Raw genomic sequence first — 23,966 nt, 5'->3', positions numbered from 1 at the left:
TATCCGAAGATTGAAGTGTGTCGTGTCACGGTTTAGCCATTTCGGGTGTAATCGTTATTTACGTCGTGGTTCGGAGTAATTTTTATCTCTCATATATTCCCCCTTTTCTTAGTTATGATTCCCAGTTACGCCATGCGATTACTGCCCATGCCTACAGTTTCCATTTACGATGACTGGGAGCATGGCAAATGAAAATGTAAGCAACGTAAAGTTTGTTGTTAAGCTGCACGTATAAAGAAGATTAAATATTAAATAGAAGACAAATTATAAAATCACTTTCCGATAAAAGAAATATAATATTATTATATCAGCACAAATATTACATGCATTCACGCTTCCAATATGCACAATTAACAATTTAGTACTAACGAGACTATGGTGGCGTGGCTTTAATAATAAATAAAGTGGTGGCTTAAAATGTTAGTAAACTCACGTGTGTCTTCGGCTAGCCTGTTGATGCTGCGTCTTTGATGTCCTGTACTCGAGTATATGCACTACTTCTGAAGCTGAAGTTCCAAGGTTGAGTCCCAATCGTGTCTTCTTCACTAATTATTCCGGATAACGCTACGCGTGGGTTGTCAACTTTATGTCCTCAATCAAATCGTGTTTTAAAGCTCAGCTTACGTTCACAATAATAAAGGATACTCCAATTGATTAGTGGTATGACAATGTTCTCTTGAATAACTATTACGTTTAACTTCCAACACTAATTAATAAACTGTTAAACTGATAGCGCATACCTCCTTTTCACAATCGAGCTACAACTCAAAACGAACGGGCTACATTCTAAGCAGCAAGGCACGCTGCTCTTCGGACGCTACGACGCGAAAACTGGGAGTAAGTAGGCTCCCTCAAACTGTCCACAGCAGACTGAATGCCTTTTTCAATTCACTATCATATACATGTTTTCGAGTGTGGAGCTCTCTGGTGATGACGTATAATAACAAGCTCACACTCTTTGGCTGAAGAAGTGCGGACATTTTAAATAATCAAATCAGCGTTGAGCAATGACAAGAAGTAAAGTGTTTTTGCGACTTTCCCGATCTTCCGGAGTTAGAGAACGTTCACAAAGGAAATCACTGTCTCTGCAACGTATGCCCATATATGGTTACAAAATCTTGTTCGGGTTCACCAACACAGACGAAGAGACATACCAAAGCGATGACAAAAGAGTTTCTAGAACATTTGGATTTATACGAGGGTTGGTTAATAAAGTTCAGAATAAATCTATTTTCTCAATGTTTCTTTTAAATCGCAAAAATGAGCTGTAGGACGGTGACAATACAGACCAAGAAGACAAGTTCGTTGGAGATAAAAGTGTACATAATTACTTTCTTCAAAAGCAGAAATCTTCCGACAGACTAGAACCCACGAGCACCCTAAAATAACGTTCTTCGAAAAAGTGATATAGCCACGAAAAATTCAGACTTTAACGTTCTTTTAACTATTCGGAAACTTGTCCTATATTATGATTTCTATTTTGTATTGGAAAATCATCCAGGCGTTTCTGCTTACGTTGTGCTGGTTCAATAGTGTCTTCTATTGATGTAAGTTCTCTTTATTAATGTCTCTTCTTTCTTACTGCTTTCTCTTCTAGACCTACGCTTACATAGTCGTACTACCATTCCAACTCTGCCTCATAATAGCATTCAAATCTTGAAGTTAAAATATTCCTATTTTAATTATTTCTTTAATGTGGTATCTTGTAGAACAATCAAAGCAGGTAGAAAGAAGAAGACTGTCTGGAGTCAATTAATTAAAGTAATCCCATCAGATAACAAAACATAATATAATCATACATTCGTTTGTTTCCAGTTTTAACTTAATACTTAAGAGAGAGGGTAGATGTTTTATAAGATTCTGGCACTGGAATGGTGGTAGTACAGTATGTTTCCGTCGACAGATCGGCCTTACTTAAGTTGTCAAGGGTTTTTCGATAGCTCCACCAAATATATAGCGAGATTATAATTCAATTCTAGGTCCTGTACGACTTCGTTTCAATTGTTGGATTGGAGTGTAAACTGACGTTCGAAACTATATTGAATTTGAACAAATAAAGAAACAAGTATGCTCTTGTTTAGTGATACCAGGGCAGTTAACACTCGTGTTATATGTTACAGACTTTGAATGAGAAAGACAACCAGAACGGTCACAACCGAATATACTTCGTATTTTATTGTAAAACTCTTGAGTACTAAATTCCTTTCCTAAATTGAGTAGTAAGTTCAGACTTACATAGCTCTATTTTAAACACAAATTACTGTTCTGTATTACTATGTACTAGAATGAGAAAATGTATAATTTTATTTTGTGTAATACTATAGTTCCTCTATATACTGCTTCAGTGTTGTAATGTAATACCTAAATCTTAGAAGTAAAGGTAAGTTGCCCTGTATGGGGATCATTGAAAAATGAATAAGCAAAAAACTACTTTTATTCATACACCAAAAGTTTATGCGATATCTAACAGCTTAACATGTTTTCAGTTGTGCTAAGTTAGAACAGTCATTTCAGAATTGTCTTGAAACATATTTCAAAGTAGTCAAATTCACAAAATATTTATGCATTAACTGAAATAATAACTACAGTTGTAAGATTCTGCAAGTTTACACCGTAGAAAAAGAGTGCTTTTTCTAACTGGTAGAGACTATGATTTTGATTACTGCTAACTTTCTTACAAAATTAAACAAGACGAACACACTAATAATGGAATCTCCTGTGGGGAATTAGGATGAAACAATAAGCAAAGCAAGATTTTAGAGCTTTTCGATATTGTTTGCATTCACTAGAGACATATATTTTGCGATGTATATGAGAAGGGGTGAATAGACAATGTTTCAGGCAATAGAAAAATGAAATATCTTAATTTCACGTAGAAAAGGAACAGATGAGCGTCAAACTTGTAAAGACTTAGTAATTTCTGTCTCGGATCCAACAAAATAATAATAGGTTAAAATAATGAGTAGTATTTTGAAATATGTTAATATTATATCAGTAACTAATTTAAACTCAACTGGTTCTCAATATTGTGCTGGATACATGACCACAATTACACTTATTTCAAATTTTTTACATCTTATTGTTCATTTCTGTTCTGTACTATAAATTCTATTTCAGTCCCTTTATAAATATTTGGTAAAATACGAATCAGAGTAGAGTTTTTAACCTAATTCCCTTACTTTGTGGAGAAATAGTTATATGTTTATTTTTTAATATATTACCATCTTTCAAGGTTCGATTTCAAATGATTATATTGACTATACTGAATATTTAAAGTTTTGGAATTTATTTCAAAATAATCAGGTGATTACAGCTTTGATTTAACGCGAGAGACCATCATATACTGCAGAGAATAAATTATATATTTTGGATTAAAATGGTCGCAAATAGCGCTATAATGTTAAATACGATATAAGTATATCAGTATCTTTACATAACATTTCGATATAACTATATACACTGGAACACAGTACAGCCATATTATATATATATATATATATATATATATATAAAACACGTGAATGATGTTATCATCTCTTCCAGCAAACCCATCAGTCCTTCTGATTCTTGAACCTTCTATTCCTTAGACGAGTGGAGTGTCACAATTCATAGGATTGATTTTTTTGTCGTCTCTGAATCAAAAAAGTACACTCACGTTTCGTTGCTTCTCACGCAAAATCGAATTCTTCCAACAGAGCACAAATAACCATCCTTTTCTTCTTCATATTGGATGTGAATTATGAACGCATTCATTTCGCACATACTTTATTTACAATAAACTTAAGTCTTTCACCATCTTCTACATTGATTGTTATGATAGCCCACTTTGCAGTGAGATCGTGGATTGTAATCCGTCTGTTCACCTGAACCAATTAATTCAACGTTGAAAATTTGTCGCAGTGGTTGCAATTAATGGCCTACCACTGTGTGCTTTGTTTCCATTGCTGGCTTTTCCTTCATTATAAACTTTCTCATTCACCTATGCACATCGTTCTTGCCAACGATATAGTTTCCGTAAATATGAAGGGGGGGGGGGGGCATGAAAAGTTCATGGCTTTGTTCCCTTTAAATTTAAGTAGACAAATACAAGTATTGGCATATGAAAGCGTCATGTCTTAATATAAAACTATGTTAAAATCAATTAAATCCTAATTGCACAACATCTGTCATTGCAGGTAGAAGCTGAGATGGAAGAGGCAAGAGAAAGTTTCACGTCGTCGGAATTGAGGACCATTATGAAGTTTTTATGGCTCCAAGGAAAGTCTGAAGCGAAATTCATGTGGAGATGTGCTAAACATGGGGAAAGAAATGTCCTCAATACAACTGTGTAAAAATTTGGATATCACGTTTTAAGACTGGCCATTTCACGGTGGAAGATGAGCCCCGCAGCGGACGCCCGTCAACCTGAATAGACTACAAAACATGTGATGATGTCGATGCGCTAATTCTTGAGGACCGTCGAATACCCGCCAAAAAGATTGCCCAGACACTGGACATCTCCAGGGAGCGAGTTGGATATATTATTCACAATCCTAATCATGTGCAAGCTTTTAGCGAAATGAGTGCCGAAACTTGTGAGTACGGACCAAAAGAAGGGTTGTGTAGAAGCATCTAAAGCCACCTTGGTACATTTTGAAAAGCGAAGGATTTTTTGGCTAGAATAATGACAGAAGATGAAACCTGGCTCCATATTTATGATCCCGAAACCAAGAAAAAGTCAACGGAATGGCGCGATAGTGATTCCCCCCGTCCCAAAAAGTTTCGTACACAGAAATCGGCCAAAAAAGTCATGGTGTCAGTTTTCTGAGGCAAAGATGCCACTATAATGGTGGACTACATACTGAATGGCGTCTTTATCACCGGAGAGAATTATGCTAACTTTCTAGACCAGCTGAGGGAGACAATTAAGAGGAAACGCCGTGGAAAGCTCACAAAGAGAATCATAATGTTGTACGATAATGCACCCGCACACAAATCCAACATTGTTGCTACCAAACTAGACACCCTGGGAATCCAATTGGTCCACCACCCACCTAATCCCCAGACCTTGTCCCTTCTATTTTATATTTCCCGACCTGAAGGGTCATCATTTTGAGACATTTCTGACGTCACACAGGCTGCTGGTTTGAGGGATAATCAAAAGATTATTTTTCACGGGCTAGAAAAGCTTCAATAACGCTGTGTCAAAAGTGCATTGATCTCAGTAAGGAATACGTTGAACATATTGTTGTGATTCCCTCCTTCCAGACTGTTTCGGCTCTTTAAGGGAATTCAATCATAATAAACCACAAACAAATAATAAAAATTACCACCAAATATATGGGTTGTCTTATTCTCAAATGAAAATTAGTCTTATCGGGGTAAATAAATATTTATTTAGATAGTAAATAAACTGTAGCGATTCGACGAAAATCCTTAAGGTAAAATTAAAAAAAAAAAAAAAAAGAAAAGAAAGAAAGATTCCGGAACTCTTTCACTTTAGAGCCCTATCCCTTAAGTCAGATGATCATCACTCAGACCAACGGACTCCTACAAATTTACTTAGTCAGACTCCACCAATCCGTCACTCCCTCAGTTTTGTCTGACGCCTACCGCTATCAGGAAAGCCTGACTACAACCTTTCGTCTACAAATGTAAGAGACCTTGTTGTTAATGGATACCACTTAATCACTTAGTCCAAAGACAGATTCTCTTTCTCTAAAGAGAAGATCATCACTCAGGCTTCTCTGGCCTAGCAAAAAAAAAAAAAATCTAAAGAAAACCTTAACGTGTTTTCTGCCTCTGAGGTTAAATATATATATATATATATATATATATATATATATATATATATATATATATAAATATATATATATATATATATATATATATATATAAATATATATATATATATATATATAAATATATATATATATATATATAACCTACTTCTCCTAACTAGAAGACAATGGGAATCACTTATCCCAATAAGCTATCATTTAAGCTTATCACCTGGCTAGCTAAATGTTATCAAAGTTTGGTCATCACTCAAACTGAAGGAAATCACTTATTCCTTACTCTAGCCATCACTTAGGCCAGTCCCTTACTTATTTCATTATAAAAATCAGAAAATCCTAATGCCATCACTCAGGCTCCAGAGAAATCATTTATTCTCTGTCATCGGTCATCATTCAGACCGTTCCCTACAATATAGGAAAGTTTAAAAAAAAAAATTTAAAAAGCGAGGCAGGACCTTAACAACGTAGAACGGCTCTAACAGCCATAGTCATCCAGCAGTGCACCCTATGCGGCGAGAGGCTTCCTTTTATATGGTCGAAGACCCTTCTCCTTTTTAGTTTACTTAATTTTATTTTCGATTAAAAATCCGAAAAAAAAAAAAAAGTCTTTTGAATGCGAGCAACCGTCGCAAGCCTTTGGAAAATTCCATCGATCACTATAAGAAAAAACTATATAGAAAAAATTTGAATGTTGAGATCGTTAAAAAAAAATCCAAGCAAGAAATACACAGTTTAAGCAGATATACAAATAATTAAGCAATAACCAAGATGAAATTATAAATATATAACACATAATACGTATATATGTAATTAAATACATATATGTGTCTGGCCAGACTTACCTTTATCAGTAACAAAATTATATACAATTTTCACTAATCCTTTATTTACCAGAAACACAGTAAGGGCGAACACTCGTCCTTACAATATATATGATCTCGGACTTTTGACACTTGTTTTTCTTGGCAAAGCCAGGAACTTTTCAGCACCCCCTCGTATTCTACAGCCTTTCCTGGATATAGGACCGATTGGATCCTATTTTTGTCAAGAATTTTGAAGGTACGTTGTTCGTACATTCTGCCCATTATATATTTGCAATGAGAGAAGGCTAATTACAAACGTATAGAGGACAAGTCACTCCAATATTTGGAGTCTGGACAATCTACCTTAGTTAAAGGAAAAATTACACCGATCATTGAATCAGTTGCGTTACAGCCTTTCCAATATTATGCAACTGTTTTCTTCTAACTGTTTATTTTTATATTCACTTAAAAAATGTTTTGCATAAAACTGAAGTTTCATCGTTACTCGGAAATTGCACATTTTAACATTAATACTTTTGAGTGCTTTTAAGTAGTATGCATTCCTCTGCATCTCTATCCTGGAGTCACTCTTTTATAGCGCTACACAGCATCACAGAAGAAAGTGAAAACTGTCTTATGAACGAAGTTGCACCGGATTTTCAATCTGCCTTTGAAAAAATTTCGAAGCAACTTAGCTAAATGCAAACTACAATTGTACGAAATCACACCCAAAGGTTAAAATATAACAGTAATATTTGCATAGTGGCAGGTTTTCCATTTTACCAGTACTGCACAATTAGTAGCAAAAATAACGAGAAACAGTGAAAGTTACGTATTAACACCAACTCCACGTTACTTATTCCATCAAAGCTGAACTTGGTATGTCAAATTATGTCCTCATAATGGATATTTTGCAACAAGCTGCGTTTTCCAGTGTTACCGGGAAAGCAATAACAGCTCTAATTTTAAATACTTCATGACATGAAGCAAAATTCACACACTTTTTATGACTTCATGATTACTGAAATTTATGAATCTTTACGACCAAAAAACACTATATTAAATAAAAACATTTTATCCTGAACGAATACGACATAAGAGTAATAGCTGCAACCCCATTATTAATACCACAGAGGACATTCGAAATTATATAGACTTTATAACGTAATTGTACAAATCTGACACTTCACACCTTTCACTATGCACAGAATACAGTACTAAATAAAATAACTTACGCAACTGATACAAAGGTCCAGTTTCAACATCTGTAAATGTACAATGCAAGAGATAATCAATCAATTTCTTTCCGGCTAGATTTTTAAGCGTATAGGGCGACTTCCACAAAGGCATTTTTATAAATTCCTGGAAAGACAAATAAATTTAAAAAAATAACCATAACATAATTTATAGTAACACACTAAATGTTGAGAGGTATTTTAAATAATTTAATATCCATAACGATTTAAACCATTGCATTTAGCCTGTATTTCTTGCTTTTTTTAATAAAATAGTTGAAGTTCGAAATGTCTCAATGGTTACCAGCCTTTGATTCATGTGGTTTCAGGGTTTGGATTTTTTTAGTATATAGTTAGATACGTAAGTCACAGGTTTCATTCCGAAAATTAGTATTTGTACCACCACGTTTTCTGAAAATCACTAACGTAAGAACTATGTGTTAAAACATTCAAAATAACCACCACTGCACTTTAGCTGTGTTACTTTTCCTTACACTTACTTAGCATTTGCCAGAATAAATACAATTCTTAAATATATATATATATATATAATAACGACGATTATGTATCGAATTTTGGAATGCAGATCATGCTTTGTTTTTACGGATATGAAAGCTTCTCGCTCCTATAATATCCAAGATAATTATACGGTAGATTTATTATTGGACGTAATTATTGTTCTTCTTCAGTAGTGAGGTCATAATGATGGAACTTATAGCTTAAAGTGGAATCCAAGTAACTACTCGGGATGCATTAAAGGATTTAGTAGTAGCACCTGGGATACGGAACATTTTAAGTTCTGGATTAGCTATTCCGGTACGTAGGAACACTATTTATGGTTGGTATGTGTTTTTATCTTCTTCCGTTACCATCTTTCCTCTTTATTAGACCTAGTGTTGTAAAAAAACGCATCTTTCCTCTTTATTAGACCTAGTGTTGTAAAAAAAAAACGGTTTTTTCTGTGAAGTTTTTTCAAAAAAAAACATCGTTCTTTTTCATGTTTTTTTTCAAATGTCTGTTTTTTTTTTCTGGCAACTATTATTCATTGATTTATGTTGCAGATTATTGAAATAATCAACAGAACTTGAGTCGAAGCCCTCGTAACTTAAAAATCGTTTGTTTCTTTGTACCTATACGAGCAAAATTATGTGATTATTCCTTTCGGACCCAGGTCATTTTTGGCGTTTTCCTACATTTTCAGTTAGTGCTCAAAAACCATTCATTCGATTGATATGGTTAAGGTCGTATTGTCTAGAAAATGGATGTGGCTATTTTTTGGTGTAAGTTTCGTTGCAGTGTTGCGAACGGTTGGGAAATTACTGAGGGAAATGTAGGGGTGAATATTTACAAAAATTCCTGATTTTAAATTTTTTTTTTTTTTTTTTTATCTAGCACCACTGCTGCTATATGGGTTCTCCAAGTTACCTAAAAAAATCTTTGGTGTGTTGACAAGGTACAGTGAAACCTTGCAGTCGCTGGCTTCCATTCAAAGAGGGAAAGGAAAAATTCTCTGTCATCATACACATGAAATTTTGACACTTTTTACGCCTCAGAAGCAAAAATCAACAGCTATGCCGGGGCTACAGCTTCTCTAATTATTTAATTGAAACTTTTTATGGTGCGTTTTGTAGGGCAAAGAGGAAGCTTTCAGGTAGTGGTACGTTTGTTTCAATGTATCTAGCAAGAGGGTAATAACAGAGGGGAAAAGGGAAATTTTCCGAATTTTTCACCTAAAATCGGGAATTAATTGTTTTGGCTGGAAACACTGCCATCAGACAGACGAAAACTACCTGAAAATAAACCTTAGTACTCCAAGAATATATCCTACAAGTATCATGGCGATTTCTAACAAAGTAAGCATGAAATTCTAAAAAATATCTCATTCTACCTCAGAAATCCCCCCCTTTTTTTTTTTACCATTTCCAGAACATAGTTTATTATAAACCTCAACTGTACTTCTCCTAATTATTCTAGTGAAACTTTTTATGGTGCGCTGTGTAGGCTAAGGACGAGGCTTTTAGACACTGGTACGTTTGTTCGAGTGTAGCCAACAAGACGGAAATAACAGAAACAAGAAAGGGATTTTTTCCAAAATTTGCCTCTAAAATCTGGAATTAAAATTTTCTGTAGCTGGCAACACTGCTATCAGACACACACACACACACACACACACACACACACAAACTATCTTAAAATAAGGTTTCGTATCCCTCTAATATATCCTACAAGTATTGTGACGATATCTAATAAAGTAAGCATGTCAATAAAAAATATCTCTTCTACCTTAAAAAAATCAGTTATCTTTCCAATTAGAACACAAAGTTTATTGTAAACCTCAACTGTATTTCTCCTAATTATCCTATTGAAGCATTCTACATTGCGTTGTGTAGGGCAAAGACGATACTTCCACATACTGGTATGTTTGTTCCGATGTAGCCAACAAGAGGAAAATAATAGAGACAAAACAGATAATTTTCCCAAAATTTCCCCCTAAAATCTAGAATTAAAATTTTCTGTAGCTAGCAACACTGCTACCAGACAGACGCAAACTATCTTAAATTAAACATTGGTACACCACTAATATATCCTACAAGTATTATGGCGATATTTAAGGAACAAAGCTTCTAATTACCAAAAATATATTACGGTAAACAGCAAAGTAGGGAAAAACTAGAAAAATCAAGGGTTAGAACCTAAATACGAATTTTTCGTGCGCCCCCTAATTACAGCATTGTAACGATCTGTACTTGCGTTTGTTAAGTAAGGACAAATGTTCGATTGGCGTAAGTTGACTTGCTCTCGGACGTATAGGTACGGATTTATAAACAAAAATTTCGAATTTTTTGCGCAAATTTAGGGAAATTTTAATTTTCCTAATTGACAACACTGCGCGACGGCCCGTCCAATTGATGTCAACAGTTAGGTATCCCTCCGAGGTATCTACCTGGCAAGTCTTAAGGTCTTTCTACAACGAAGGAAGCTACAGGGAAAAAAGAAGTAAAGGAAATTCAAAATTAGAAAATTCTCGAATTTTTGACTGGGGAGAAATTTGAGAAGGAAATTCGACACCAGAAGAAAACGAAATTAATATGATAAACTATGGTATAACCATATTTGGCAAGAATGATATCCCGATATCTTAATTAGTGTCCACACAAGAGCGGATTTAAAAAGTGACACACCCGTGTGTGCCACTTTGGCCACCGAGTGTACATTTGATTACATTCTTTTGACCACTAACTCGTGTTGTTATTGTAGTTATAGTCTCGACTAATAATAATACCATTGTTGTAAACAATAACTTTATAAGGAAATTTTTCTCTCCTTTTTACATCTTAGTTCCAACATTGTTGGTGAGAAATGCAGGATGTTTCAAAATGAATATCGGGTCTTCGTAGTACTTATTACATTTTACGTACAATTATAAGCAATGCATCAAGTAAAAGAGCACCTCAAACAGTCTTTGCTACAAGTGTTCGATGTTAGATTCATTCGTCACACGGCACACTTCTAGTCGATAGGCGAGAAAGTCCCATAAACTTTCCGCCAAATGCACAAAACACATTCAATTTTTGGGAAGTCTCGTTTCAACTGTACCATCTCCTGACGATTTGCTGACGGCCAAATGCAAACATTATGAATGTTCACATTAGCTCTTTGATGAAATGTCGATTTATCACTGAAGACGACACGATCCAGAAAATCTCCATTGTTATGCAGCTATATTTCACTTGCGAAATTGGCACGTAAACCGTAGTCTCTAGGCTTTAGACCTGTAGCAACTGCAAACAATAAGGACGGAGTTGTAAGCGTCTCCTTAATATTCTTTACACAGACGGTTGCACTGTACAGTTTCAGCCTTTATTAAAACACTAAAAGCTTTCTTCTCTCTAGTCTCCATCTTTGCTACTTGCTCTTTCTAACGGCAGACAGAAGAAACAATACATACGTGTGTACAGAACTGTTTGAGTTACTCTTTCATTAGATATAATATTTATAATTGTAAGTTAATTGTAATAGATACTACAAAGTTTCAAAACCCTAATATTAATTTTGAAACGCCCTGCATTACTTCAAATTGTGTCATCCTATATTCATGCCTTGTATATACGTATCATCAGAGCCGGCCCTAGGCAATTTGTCGCCCCGTGCAATGACATAATTTGCCGCCTCCCCTTTTCTCCAGAAAGAACAAATCTTAAAAGTCATGATTTTAAGTATGCTACTCCAGCATAAACAACGAAGGGGAGGGTAAGTGCAGTTGCACTCAGAAAGGCTTAAATACTTACTAGAAATGCAATCCCGTTGTGTCTGTCTTTTTTTTTCTTTCTTTAAATATTAATCTATTATGTTAGTGAAAGATAAAGCAAACACACCTGCAGAGGAAAGATGGTAATCCTTTTCATAGAATTCAATATCGAGCTTCAATCTCAATGTATCAGTTTGCAATTCCAGTGCAACTAGCTCTTTTATCTTTATTTCTTGATTTTTCTTCTACATCTGTTAACAGTTTTTTAAAAAACTTGCTTCTATCTTCAATGATAAGGAACTTGTTTCTGACAAAAACAAGAGTAGTTGTCATATCAAAACTCTGATAACTTACTAAATGGAACAGATATTCGCTATTATTCGAGAATTAAATTCTTGCATTTAACAACAATCAAGCAATTTGTGCTCGGGTTTTTTCGACCATTTGCTTTAGCATTGTCCATGTGACCTTAAACTAATGCAAACTAAATATAATTTATGAATGTAGTATTCAAATAGGTCAGTTTAGTAAATGTAACTACCATCATCATGAAGTCTGTTTCCAACAAGAAATATTTAATTTATATAATATACTTATGACAGATTTTGCCGGATCCTCCAAACTTGCCGCTCCATGCAAATGCACGTGTTGCATATTATGGTAGAGCCGGCTCTGCATATCATATATATCTAGTCGACAAATTATTTATATATGATATTTAGAAAATACTATTAGGCAAATTAGTATTAGTTTTTACCTTTAGACAAGTTATTTGAATTTTATACTGTTCGTGACATTATTTTCGTACTTATTAAAGCCTACTTTCACGAAAAAACAAAATTTCATTTCTACTTTTATTTCTTAGTTGATATTGATGAAAACTGCTGAAACCCGAATTGTTAATAGGTGTGGAATTCATGTAAATTGTAAAATATTTGTAGCGTATCAGTATTTAGCGTTTAATTTATATTGCATTTTACGGTGATTACAAATACATAAAAATATTTCATACTTAAAGAGAAGTAAGATGCATTACAAATGACTATAAAAACTAACTAACTAACTCTATGGCCTATGGAACCCGGAGGTTCAGTGCCGCGTTCACAAAAGCTCTCCACTGACTTCTATCCTTAGCTAATTGCATCCAGTTTCTACTTTGTATTCCTATCTCTGCGAGATCCATCTTAATATTGTCCTCCCATCTGCGCCTAGGTCTTCCTAATGGTCGTTTTCCTATGGGTCTACCAGTCAAGACTTTGAAAGCGTTTCTACTTTCTTCCATTCTAGCTACATGACCTGCCCACCTAAGCCTCCTAGACTTGACGACCCTAACAATGTTGGGTAAACCGTATAAACTATGTAGTTCCTCGTTATGAAGCTTCCGCCATTCCCCATTCTCGTTCCTCTTGGGTCCGAATATTCTTCTCAGGATCCTGTTCTCAAATACTTTCAGTCTATGTTCTTCCCTCAGAGTAAGCGACCATGTTTCACAACCATACAGAACAACAGGCACGATTATCGTTTTATATATTTTAAGCTTCAAATTCCTGGACAGAATTCGCGACGACAAGAGATTTTGAACCGAATAGTAACACGAATTCCCTGCTTTTAGTCGACATTTAATTTCTTCGTGAATATGATTTTCGTCTGTTAATATTGATCCTAAATATTTGAAACTATGCACTTTATCAAAAGCATTATTTAATATTTTAACGCCTCCACAATTTGCCGTATTACGGTCCCGACGCACTTCCATGTATTTAGTTTTATCTGCATTTACTTCTAAACCCATGTCCCTGCATGCGTTTAATAAGATCTCTGCATGCATTTCTACTGTTCTCCTATCATCCCCTATTAAATTTACATCATCAGCATATGCCATAACCTGGTGAATGCCGTTCAACTCTAGGCCCTGGTTGCTATCTTTGATTTTCCTTATGGCGTATTCCAGCACAAAGTTAAATAATAATGGCGACAACGCATCTCCTTGTTTCAGGCCATTTTCGACGTGGAAGCTCGTGGACAAAAATTTTCCTACCCGGACTTTACTTTGGGATTCACTTAAACATATCTTAATTAATCTAATTAGCTTTCTCGGTATTCCAAGCTCTGTAAGAACGTTGTATAATGTTTCTCTCCTAACCGAGTCGTAAGCCTTTCTAAAATCAATAAATAGTTGATGTACCGGGGTATTGTATTCCCACTTCTTTTCGAGTATTTGGCGAATGGTAAATATTTGGTCGATAGTTGATCGATTTCGTCTAAATCCGCACTGATAATCTCCAATAATTTCATCTGCGTATGGGGTCAATCTTGCAAACAGAATATTTGAAAGGATTTTATAGGATGTTGACAGAAGAGAAATGCCTCGATAATTATTACAGTCAGTTTTGTCGCCTTTCTTGTGAATTGGAACAATGATTGATTCTTTCCACTCTTGTGGCAATTCTTCCTTGTTCCAGATAAGGAGAATGAGTTTGTGTATCTTGTTCCACAATTTTTCGCCTCCAGCTAAAATTAACTCAGCCGGAATTTCATCTACGCCCGGAGATTTGTGTTTCTTCAATTTCTTTATAGCGGCTTCCACTTCTATTCGATTGGGTTCTGGAATATACGGTTCTGCGGTGTGTATCTCCTTTTCTCCACGCACATTAGTTTTTGGCTGCGTGTTCAGCAAATCGTCAAAGAATTACAAATGACTATTTGAAAAAAAAAAAACGAAATTTAGAAAAAACGAGAGGTAATGTTTTTTTTCTTAAAAAAAACGTACATTTCTGAAAAAATACGAACCGTTTTTTTTCTATTTACAACACTAATTAAGAAATTAAGAAATCTGCTGCTGAAAGTGGTCGTTTGCTAGTGAAGGCGTATGGGAAAGAATGCTCTATTAGGGTCAACTTTCAGAAATTGGTTTAGATTGTACGAAGACAATGCTTTTGATGTGAATGATAAACAGCGTCCTGATCAGGAGAAAAAGTTTGAAGACAACGAATTAGAGCATTAAAAGAAGATTCATCTCAAACGCTTAAAGAAGACAATTCACCTCAAACGCTTATAACGTTTGAAGTACTAAATATCGATGTGTCAACTGTTAGTAAAAATCAATGAGACTAACCAACTAATTAGGAAACTTGGTACAAGATGAATTAACGGAATGAGACGTTACGAAACGTTTAACCATTTCTGAATTGCTGCTTCAAAGACAGAAAGGCAATCGTTCCTGCACCGAATTGTGACTGGCGATGATAAGTGGATTTGTTACGACAATCCTACGGCCTGGCACACACTTCCGGTATAACGGCGAGGTTTACCTGTACAGGTAAACCGGAGCGTGTGTGCCAGCCGCTGCAGGCCAAATAGCTCAGGCATAGCGACCTGTGCAGGACACCAGAGAAGAATCGAAATTCAATTCTTACTACCTGAGCAGGCGTGTAGACTTGAGCGTATGTGTGAGTCACTTCGGCACACTTGTACAGTGTTTAGGTGAGTTGTGGCTAGTTCCTTGAATAGTAAGCGTCGGTTGTCGTCGTCTTGTTCGCTCGCCATCTCTCGACTGAGTTAAAATCTTCAGGTTTACCGCTGTGTGTGTGTGCTCTAGCCTGCACAGGTACACCTTTCCCGTATACCGGTGAGGTTTACCTGACAGGTATATCGTAACGTGTGTGCCAGGCCTAAGAGTAGGCAGTCATGGGTGCGTCCCGGCGAACTATCAACATCAACGTCAGAACAGAATATTCATGGGAAGAACGTCGTGTTGTGCATTTGGTCAAATCAAGTTGGTGTAGTCTATAATGTTCTGCTGTAACCGGGTCAAACGGTTAATGCTGAACGCTACCGAACATTTAATTAATCTGAAACGAGCACTCATAAAAACGCCCGCAATATGATTAAAAAAAAAAAAAAGATAAAATTATTGTTCTGCATGACACTGTCATACCACATATTGCAAATCTAGTGAAGGAAACTTGGAGGCACTTTGATGTGATGTCTTACTCCACACGCCTTATTTACCAGAAGTCGCTCTTTCAGATAATAATTTGTTGCGGTCTATGCAGCATGACCTTTCAGAACAATATTTCAGATATTTTGAAGGTACCCAAATAATGGCTCGATAGGTGAATCGCCTGAAAAGAACATTATTATTATTATTATTATTAGCGCAGAATGCACGTAACCCGCAAGGTGAAAGAATGTAGCTTTCGAAGGATAATACCTTCAATAAAGTAAAACGTACCATACTTTTGAAATAAACATGGATGTTTGTTGGAAAAAAAAAAAAAAGCGAGAATTCAAGCACTAAAAAACTTAATATATCTGCTCCTATATTGAAAAATCTAAGGATCTCCGATAAAGGTTTTGTACATTTTTTCTTCCTTCCCAATACAGGTTCATATCGATAAAATCAAACGTTGGTATTTTGTAGATTTAATTTAAATACTGCGAAATACAAGTTTGCGAAGCTTCGGTGGCTAATATAAGGACTTTATACACTGTGCGACGGCTCACAGTGAAAATCCTGGTCTCTGCATAGTACTTAACCTTAGTTAGAGCGTAATCCTAATTATTTATTTTACAAATCCATCAATAAGATTAGAGTTTACAATATTAATTACACAAAAGTTCATGAATTTAACCGTCACATGTCAAACCATGATATTCGGGTAATATTTAAAGAAATTTTCATGCAAGTTGTAAATTAATTTCATGAACAAGATTCCCTCCCTTCCGAATTTTACCTCGGCAATTAAAAAAACAATAATACCGTCTTTCTATTGTCATTGAATAAAAGAAGGAAAATTGAATAGAAAATGGTATAACAAGGAATGTGCAGCAGGTATTTACTATCATGAAAGAGGTGACGTAGATAGTAGCACGAAAAAGAACTTTATAAGAAATATGGAAAAGAGAATAGAAGAAATACATAGTGAAGAAGAAAAAAAGAAAGAAGACAAAGTTTCACAATCTTCTAGATAAAATGGTTATAACAAAGAATATAAAGAAAAGTACGGTAGAATCAAAGAGGACAGAAGGAAAAGACAGAGAAAAGAGACAAAGGAAGAGAGAAGAGAAAATGACACGGGATAGAGAGCATTCGAGAAAAGACAGACACACTAAAGAATTTATTAAGAAAAGGGGGTGTGAACACATACAGAAAAGGAAGAAGTAGAATCCTAGAAGTGATTAAGAAAATGAGGATTGACAAGGAAGACATAAAAGATGGAGGAGTAGTAGTGTATGAAGTGAAATGTAAGAAATGTAATATGATATATACTGGGGAAATGAAAAAAGCTTAAAGAAAGAATAAAACAACGTAAGGATGACGTGAGATTTAGAAGAGAGAATAACGTGATATATATAAACATATAAAAGAAACAGGACATGATATAGATTGGGAAGGGGTACAAGGTTTAGAAAAAGAGAATAGAAAATTAATAAGAAAATGGAAAGAAGCGAGAAGGATTAAAAGAAAAAAAGATTAATGAATCGGACAAATGGACTTTAAATTCATGAATTATGGAACAGGTTGTTAGAACGAATTGAAGACTAAAAATTTACGGATAAGAAAAATTATACGGATAAGAAGAAGAAACGAAAGAGAAAAACGATGAGTTAAAATGAAACGATAAATCTATTTATTGTTATTGATATATATTTATTATTGTAACAATCTTATTGTTACATATTATAAATTTAAAATTATATATAAAAAAACAACAATTAAAAACTTATATAAATAATTTAATATTATGATGTCTGTATTACCTACATTAATAAGAAAATACATATGTCAATTAATGTCTCAGGAAGATAACGTTACGTTATTGAAACTGTTAGGAATTATTTTAATAAAGAAGAACATACTCTGGTCAGAAAAATATTAATTATTTTTGTAATACAAATTCACTTCATAAGTGGTTTTTCTACGCTTGACTTTGATTTTGATGCTGAGATGCAGATTCAAAATACACCAATATTGAAAAGCGAAACTGGTAAATTTCGGTTTTTCTAAGTTACCGTATTATTTTTATTCGATTTTTTTAAAGATCCTTATGTCATTTAATACGAGGAATCGACGATCAAGGTGCCGATTTTAGGAGTGACCGCAACAAAGTCAATAGACAAAAGAGCAATCCCGTAGCATTACGCTTCGGGGATTACTACGCGCATTCAGAACTTTATAAAGGTCTTATGTTGAATGTTGTTGACTACCTTAACATGAAAGCACATAATTCGCCCAAAAAAAGTTCAAAATGTTTTAAAAATAACTTTCAATGTGATCACCTTATTTATACCAATAATATACTAACAGAAAGGTCAAAAACCCAGGTGGAGTTTAAGGTGTTTTTTGTTTTTTTTTCAGGTGGGTCCAATCCGAAAAAAAACGTTTTTTTTTTTCGGGCTGGGCCCACTAGGGCAAACCCTGATATACATAGGGCCTACTTCATGGTCACTTCTTCCTCGCTTTATCAATGACCATTTCACTGAATATTTCTCCTGAAAAGGACACTTCCGCTTGGGCATGATGGAAACACTTTATACACCAGACAGCAATGTGAAACAAGAGCATTGACTTCACTCTACACCGAAAAAGAATTCAATTCACTTCACTTCGCTTGCAGATAGATGTATAGTATACACGCTGGACTGGAAAAAACGCTTGATTGTAAAATTGTGCCACAGAAGAGGGCAGACAGAACGAAATAGACTGTCCTGTCTAAATGCGGTTAACATGCAGCGATTGAGTCAATTGAACTAGTTAAAGCCTATAACCGAAAAAAAAAGTTCTTTCCTATTAAAAGTATATTCAAGAAATTATTACCATAACACAATCCCCTCTTGAATATTTTTAAAAATCCTTTTTCCCCCCTCTGGAAGCTAAACAATCCCTAGGCCGAAAGAATACATGTGATTTTCATACTCCTTGTTCTTTTATTTAGTAAAATTAATTAGCTACACAAATCCCCGATGGCAGAACTTTCTTTACCTTTCTGCGATGAGCTTTTGTAAGTCAAAAATTATCTGCAGAAGAATCACTCGTGATTGTTAAAAATACACTTTACGAGACATAAGAAACAGTTCAAACTATATTTATGAGTCGTCCGTGCATTTAAGATATCTAAACATAACAGGCATGTTCTGTTTGCTGTATTATTCTTTTCCTCTGGCAATTTAGCTGCACAGGCGCGGCAAATTTTCCGCGATCACATCGCAGACCGCGGCATATTCTGCTAGGGGCACAAATATTCCAAAAACCTATCGTTTTTAGGTAAGACATCCTTACTTGTTCTTGTAGGTTAAATTTTTTTCAACCTGAAGAACGAAAACAGGGACGGGTTATGTCGGACAGATGGGGGCCAGATTATGTGTAGAACAGAACCCAAACAACCCCTGGGGGGCTTCTAACCCGTTCCTACTCCTACTACTACTACTTGGTAATAAATGCTGGCTCTCATCTATCCGACATATGCCAACCGGGACAAACAGGCGTCCCGACGGACTCTTTCGGTAGTTCATTCTTTTACCGAAAACCGGGACTGTCCCGGAAAATCGGGACGTCTGGGAACACTGTGTTGAAAAAATATAATTATATCACTAATTTCTTTAATATTGTCTCCTAAAAGATATACTGTGGGCGACATGAAATCATCTCCTTTGGAGAAAGGTTCTAGAACACAGGTCACCCCCATATAGGTTGGTTCCTTTCTATACCAAAATGTAATACTTAATTCTAGTAGTATTGCCGGGCACGTTGTTTTCGGTCTTTATTACAGCTACATGGAAAGGGGGACCTGCCTTCTAGAACCTTGCCCTCATTTGGCATAAATAAAATTCAATGGGGTAATTGTTTAAAAAGTTACAATTCTTTTACGATTTTGCGTATAAATACAGCTTCCGAATGCAATGCATAAAAACTCACACACCAGCCTTTGCTAGGTGGCCACAAAAGTTATCTGAGTCAGAGCAGGGCGTAGCTGGTGGGCCCACGCTATAACACAGGGGAGCGGCTGAAAGGGAGCAGGCGCGTAAGCGATGATGGCTTTTCGCAATACGAGTTTCAATAGCACGTGTGATGGTTTCATACTAGTAACGGTCCACTTGTAAACATAAAATACAGCTTTTGTACACCGTGCAGAAATACACCGCCGGTGGAAAATGCAATCTAATGCAGTGATCTTTCATATGCACTCATCTATTTTATTCGTCGTAGTACCCTGCAGAAATTTGTTCCCTATAAATATGTCTTTTCGCGCAAAGTAATCAATTTTACATATAATTCTTGTAAAATCTAATGCGCGAAAACTATACCAGCAACCTTTATAGTACCAGTCTAACACAAAATGTTTTGTTCTTCTACGTTGTTTCGTGATATACGCACTGTTGTTTTTATTCCACAGATTCACATGCTGTAGTTCACTCAGCTCAGTCCTCCTGAAGTTAAGCCCATTAATACAACTCTATTAAGTAACACTTTCTAAAGGCATTTAGAGTGCATTTCCTGCAAAGAGAGGGTCTCCTTCCATGTATTCGGATAGCATGTATAAAAGAATCCGTACGTAATGAAATAAGAAAACGCAATACTTTAAAATAAATCCAAAATACATACTTGAACGGAAAATAAATTCTCAGTAAATTCTTGCACTACATTGAAGACATAAAAGTACCAAAATACCCATTCAAGAGTTTAAGTTCATTTGAAGAGCCTCTCTATAAATCCCCCCGAGCAGTGATGCCAACGTACAAAATTATAAAATCCCACTCCTTGAGTCAAAAAGTCCCATTTTGCTTTTGAATTTCACACGTTATACAATTTCCAAGGTGATAATAATAATAATAATGTGAAATGAAACTATTCGATCTTCTACCAATATAAAATAGCTTGTGAATGAGTATTCCTCAGTGGCAGTGCGGGGGGCCCCGAAGTCTTGCGATGAATAAAGATTTAAAGAAGTAGAACTTCAACCTTACTTCTGCCGCTTTACAACTAGGGCCCCTTCTTTATACCTTGCGGGGGGGGGGGCGCAAAAGTGTGCTACGCCACAGGTATTCCTTAATCGAAAACAAGTATTGTTCGCTATCAGAAATATAGTGTGTTCATCACACCTTTGAGCCATGATGGTATCGTATCTTTTTCGAAACTTTTCGTATCTTTTTACCTTTTTTCTCCCGAATTTTTCGCCCCTCTTACTTCGGCGCCCGGGGAAATCTTCCCGCTCACTCCCCCCCCCCACACACACACGACACCACCCTGGAGCCATATCATGCAGAGCCTAACGATATTGGAAAATGCTTCCACAAATTCTATGTGGAAAATTTTTGAAGTTGATTGTTTCTTGTTTGGAATTTTACTTTTTCTTTAATTTGCTTCTCGTTTGATTTCTCTTTCTTTCATTCATTTGTCTCTTTATTATTTTATTTTACCAGAGCACAATTTTTGTTCCTTGGTAGTTGATTTTTGATATCATACACTCTTCAAAACACTTCTTCAATAGCACGAACTTTCAAGGTAAAAACAAGTTCTGGTTAAAATTAAAAAATAAACACTATTTCACGCTCTTTCAAATGAAATGAAATGAAATCTTTGAGTTTTACGTCCCACGATTATGCCGGTTAGGTTAAAGGAGACGGTGATGATGAGTAATGAATGAAATGATGGAATGAAGAAAGTGGGAGGAAACGGGAGAACCCCGAGAAAATCCACGCACACGGTGTTTGTCCACCACAAAGTTCACTTGGCAGGGACTGGGATCGAATCCGGAACCCCAAGCACCAGAGGTGAACGCTCTACCACTGAGCCACCGCAGCCCCCAAGCTCTTTCTTTCCTTATATCTATTTTTCGCTTCTATAGAATTTTATTGACGTGGAAAATCTCATCTATTCTTCCAATTTTGACGAAAATTCCCTTTATCTCTTTCGGAGAAAATAATGTCAAAAGTTCCACAAATGGGAATTTTCACATGGATTGGCACCACTGCTTCCCAGTGTTACCAAAAGATTGGCGCAAAAAGTCGCTAAACGAGAGATGAAATTACGAATTTTGGGTGAAAAGTCGCTAAATGAAATACTTGTGAAATCCGTTGGCTATATGTGATGTGAAATCCGTTGTCTATTTGTATACACTGTTTTAAAGTTTCATATATAACCTATTTAAGGTAAACGCGCCGGATTTCGACAGGTTAAGGACCTTTTTCAAAATCAATTGTCTATTGTGGCCATAATATTGGTCGGTGTTGGCCCATTTTTTCCTTGAAATGTACAGTCTCTACTAATACTAAAAGTCACTTCAAGGCTCAAATGCTAATGTTAAATTTTTTTATGAAACTAGAACTCACCAATGGAACCCGAATTCGACACACTTCACCTGGTTTCGAGAGTTGCGGTACCTGAATTCGACACCTTCAATTATATCCATGTAAAACATTAAGTCGGCATTATTATTAGTAGTAATCTCTTCTCAGCTTCAAATATTGTTTTATTATTCTGCAGAAATTATCAGACGGGCAAAAGAACACAACTTAAATTTTCTGAACTGAGTAGTTACTTCGATGATCCTCAATTCGACATGTAGGAACCCGATTTCGACATTCCATATCGAACTGAGGTTACAACCATCGGAGAATTATGCAAGAAATAGCTTTATGAAAGACTTTGAACATACTTGTACGTTTAGATACTCAGTTAAAATTATATTTGTACTACTGAGCATGAATTCGACAACCTTGTCGAAATCCGGTTCACGTTACAAATAAAGGCTCGTGTTTTCGACAACCCCCCGTTCATGTTACATCACAACCTTTGTCCTCACAGAAGAGAACAAAACGCACTGATTGAAACTCCTTTACAACATTAAAGTACCACTATTTGTTTGAAGCAAACCTAACTTTAATAAAAATCTTACGAAAATAACCTGCCGTCTTATGATTTTCTTAAGATTATGTGTTTTTTTTTTTTTTTTTTTTTCAAAGAGTGTATCACACACACAAGAATGTACTTCTTTTCTCCATGCGTATGACTCATCTACTGTAACCGCACTTTTGATACGAGAAAAGACACTCCCATAATGTTGCCACTTCTATTCACGATCGCAGGGATGACATCTTACGCTTATTTCACAACATTTAAGCACAGGTATGTCGAATTCGGGTGCCTGTCAACTTCAGGCGCGTTTACCTTAATATGACTTACTATATTTTCAAGAAGGTCATGGTCTTTGTATCTATTATATAACAGTTCCGCGACCAGTTTGAAGTCGTAACTTATTTACCCTACAGAAACATATAGGTAAAATCGTAAACGCAAGAATCACATATAAAACCAAACAAATCCACTTGGCGTAACGGCCTGAGCCGCTCCAAGCCATCTGTTAGCGATTAGTGGAACTACGTCGAGCCTAGCGAGGAACGCGTGGACAGCGTGCCGCATCGCCCATCGCTAACCGGCGTATCGCAGGCTTTCTAGACCTTTCTTTTACTCACATGACTTCCCAGTTTGCCTCACGACGCTGGGTGGACGCCGAAAATCGAATCCAACCGTCCGGGAATCAAGTCCGGGACCACGAGAACTGAATCCAACGGTGTCCCGGAGCCTTATGCAGAGTCGTTTTCACGCGTGATTATTGCCATACTAAAGAGTTCGACTAACAAATGTTTACTGCAGCAGTCAGGATTTTAGTATGACGCTAATCTTACGTCAAAACGACTCTGCATAAGGTGGACGGTGTCTACGAATGATATATACATCCAGGGGCGTCATTTAGGGGGGCAGGGAGGGGCAATTGCCCCCCCCCCCCTTGAGTTTGAGAATTCTATAGATTTTATCAATAAAATAGTATTAAATCAGTGAAATACGCGAAATTTTACTTATATCAAGGGGTTTTGCCCCCCCCCCCCAAGCAAAATCTGA

At 35.9% G+C, this 23,966-nt stretch overlaps 1 protein-coding gene across 5 annotated transcripts in view; it reads right to left on the bottom strand.

The window, feature by feature from the left end:
• The window catches only part of LOC145681014 (uncharacterized), a 172,965-nt gene that overhangs the window by 132,645 nt on the left and 16,354 nt on the right, over positions 1-23,966 (bottom strand). Inside the window, exons 1-2 of one of the 5 annotated variants that reach the window (XM_081752290.1) lie at positions 20,670-20,794; positions 7,816-7,942 (exon numbers count right to left, since the gene is read on the bottom strand). In XM_081752290.1, coding sequence (XP_081608416.1) covers positions 7,816-7,930 — 115 coding nt within the window. In that variant the 5' untranslated portion in view covers positions 7,931-7,942; positions 20,670-20,794. Of the gene's footprint in view, positions 1-7,815; positions 7,943-12,191; positions 12,237-20,441; positions 20,622-20,669; positions 20,795-23,966 lie in introns of those variants that run through there. The other 4 variants (XM_081752293.1, XM_081752291.1, XM_081752286.1 and 1 more) reach the window with 4 other exon arrangements.

The sequence above is a fragment of the Thermobia domestica genome, chromosome 3, assembly GCF_964235325.1.
Source record: "Thermobia domestica chromosome 3, izTheDome1.hap1.1, whole genome shotgun sequence".
NCBI lineage: Eukaryota > Metazoa > Arthropoda > Insecta > Zygentoma > Lepismatidae > Thermobia > Thermobia domestica.
Note: the sequence above shows the minus strand (reverse complement) of the source record. Positions and strands in the feature narration are given on the sequence as shown.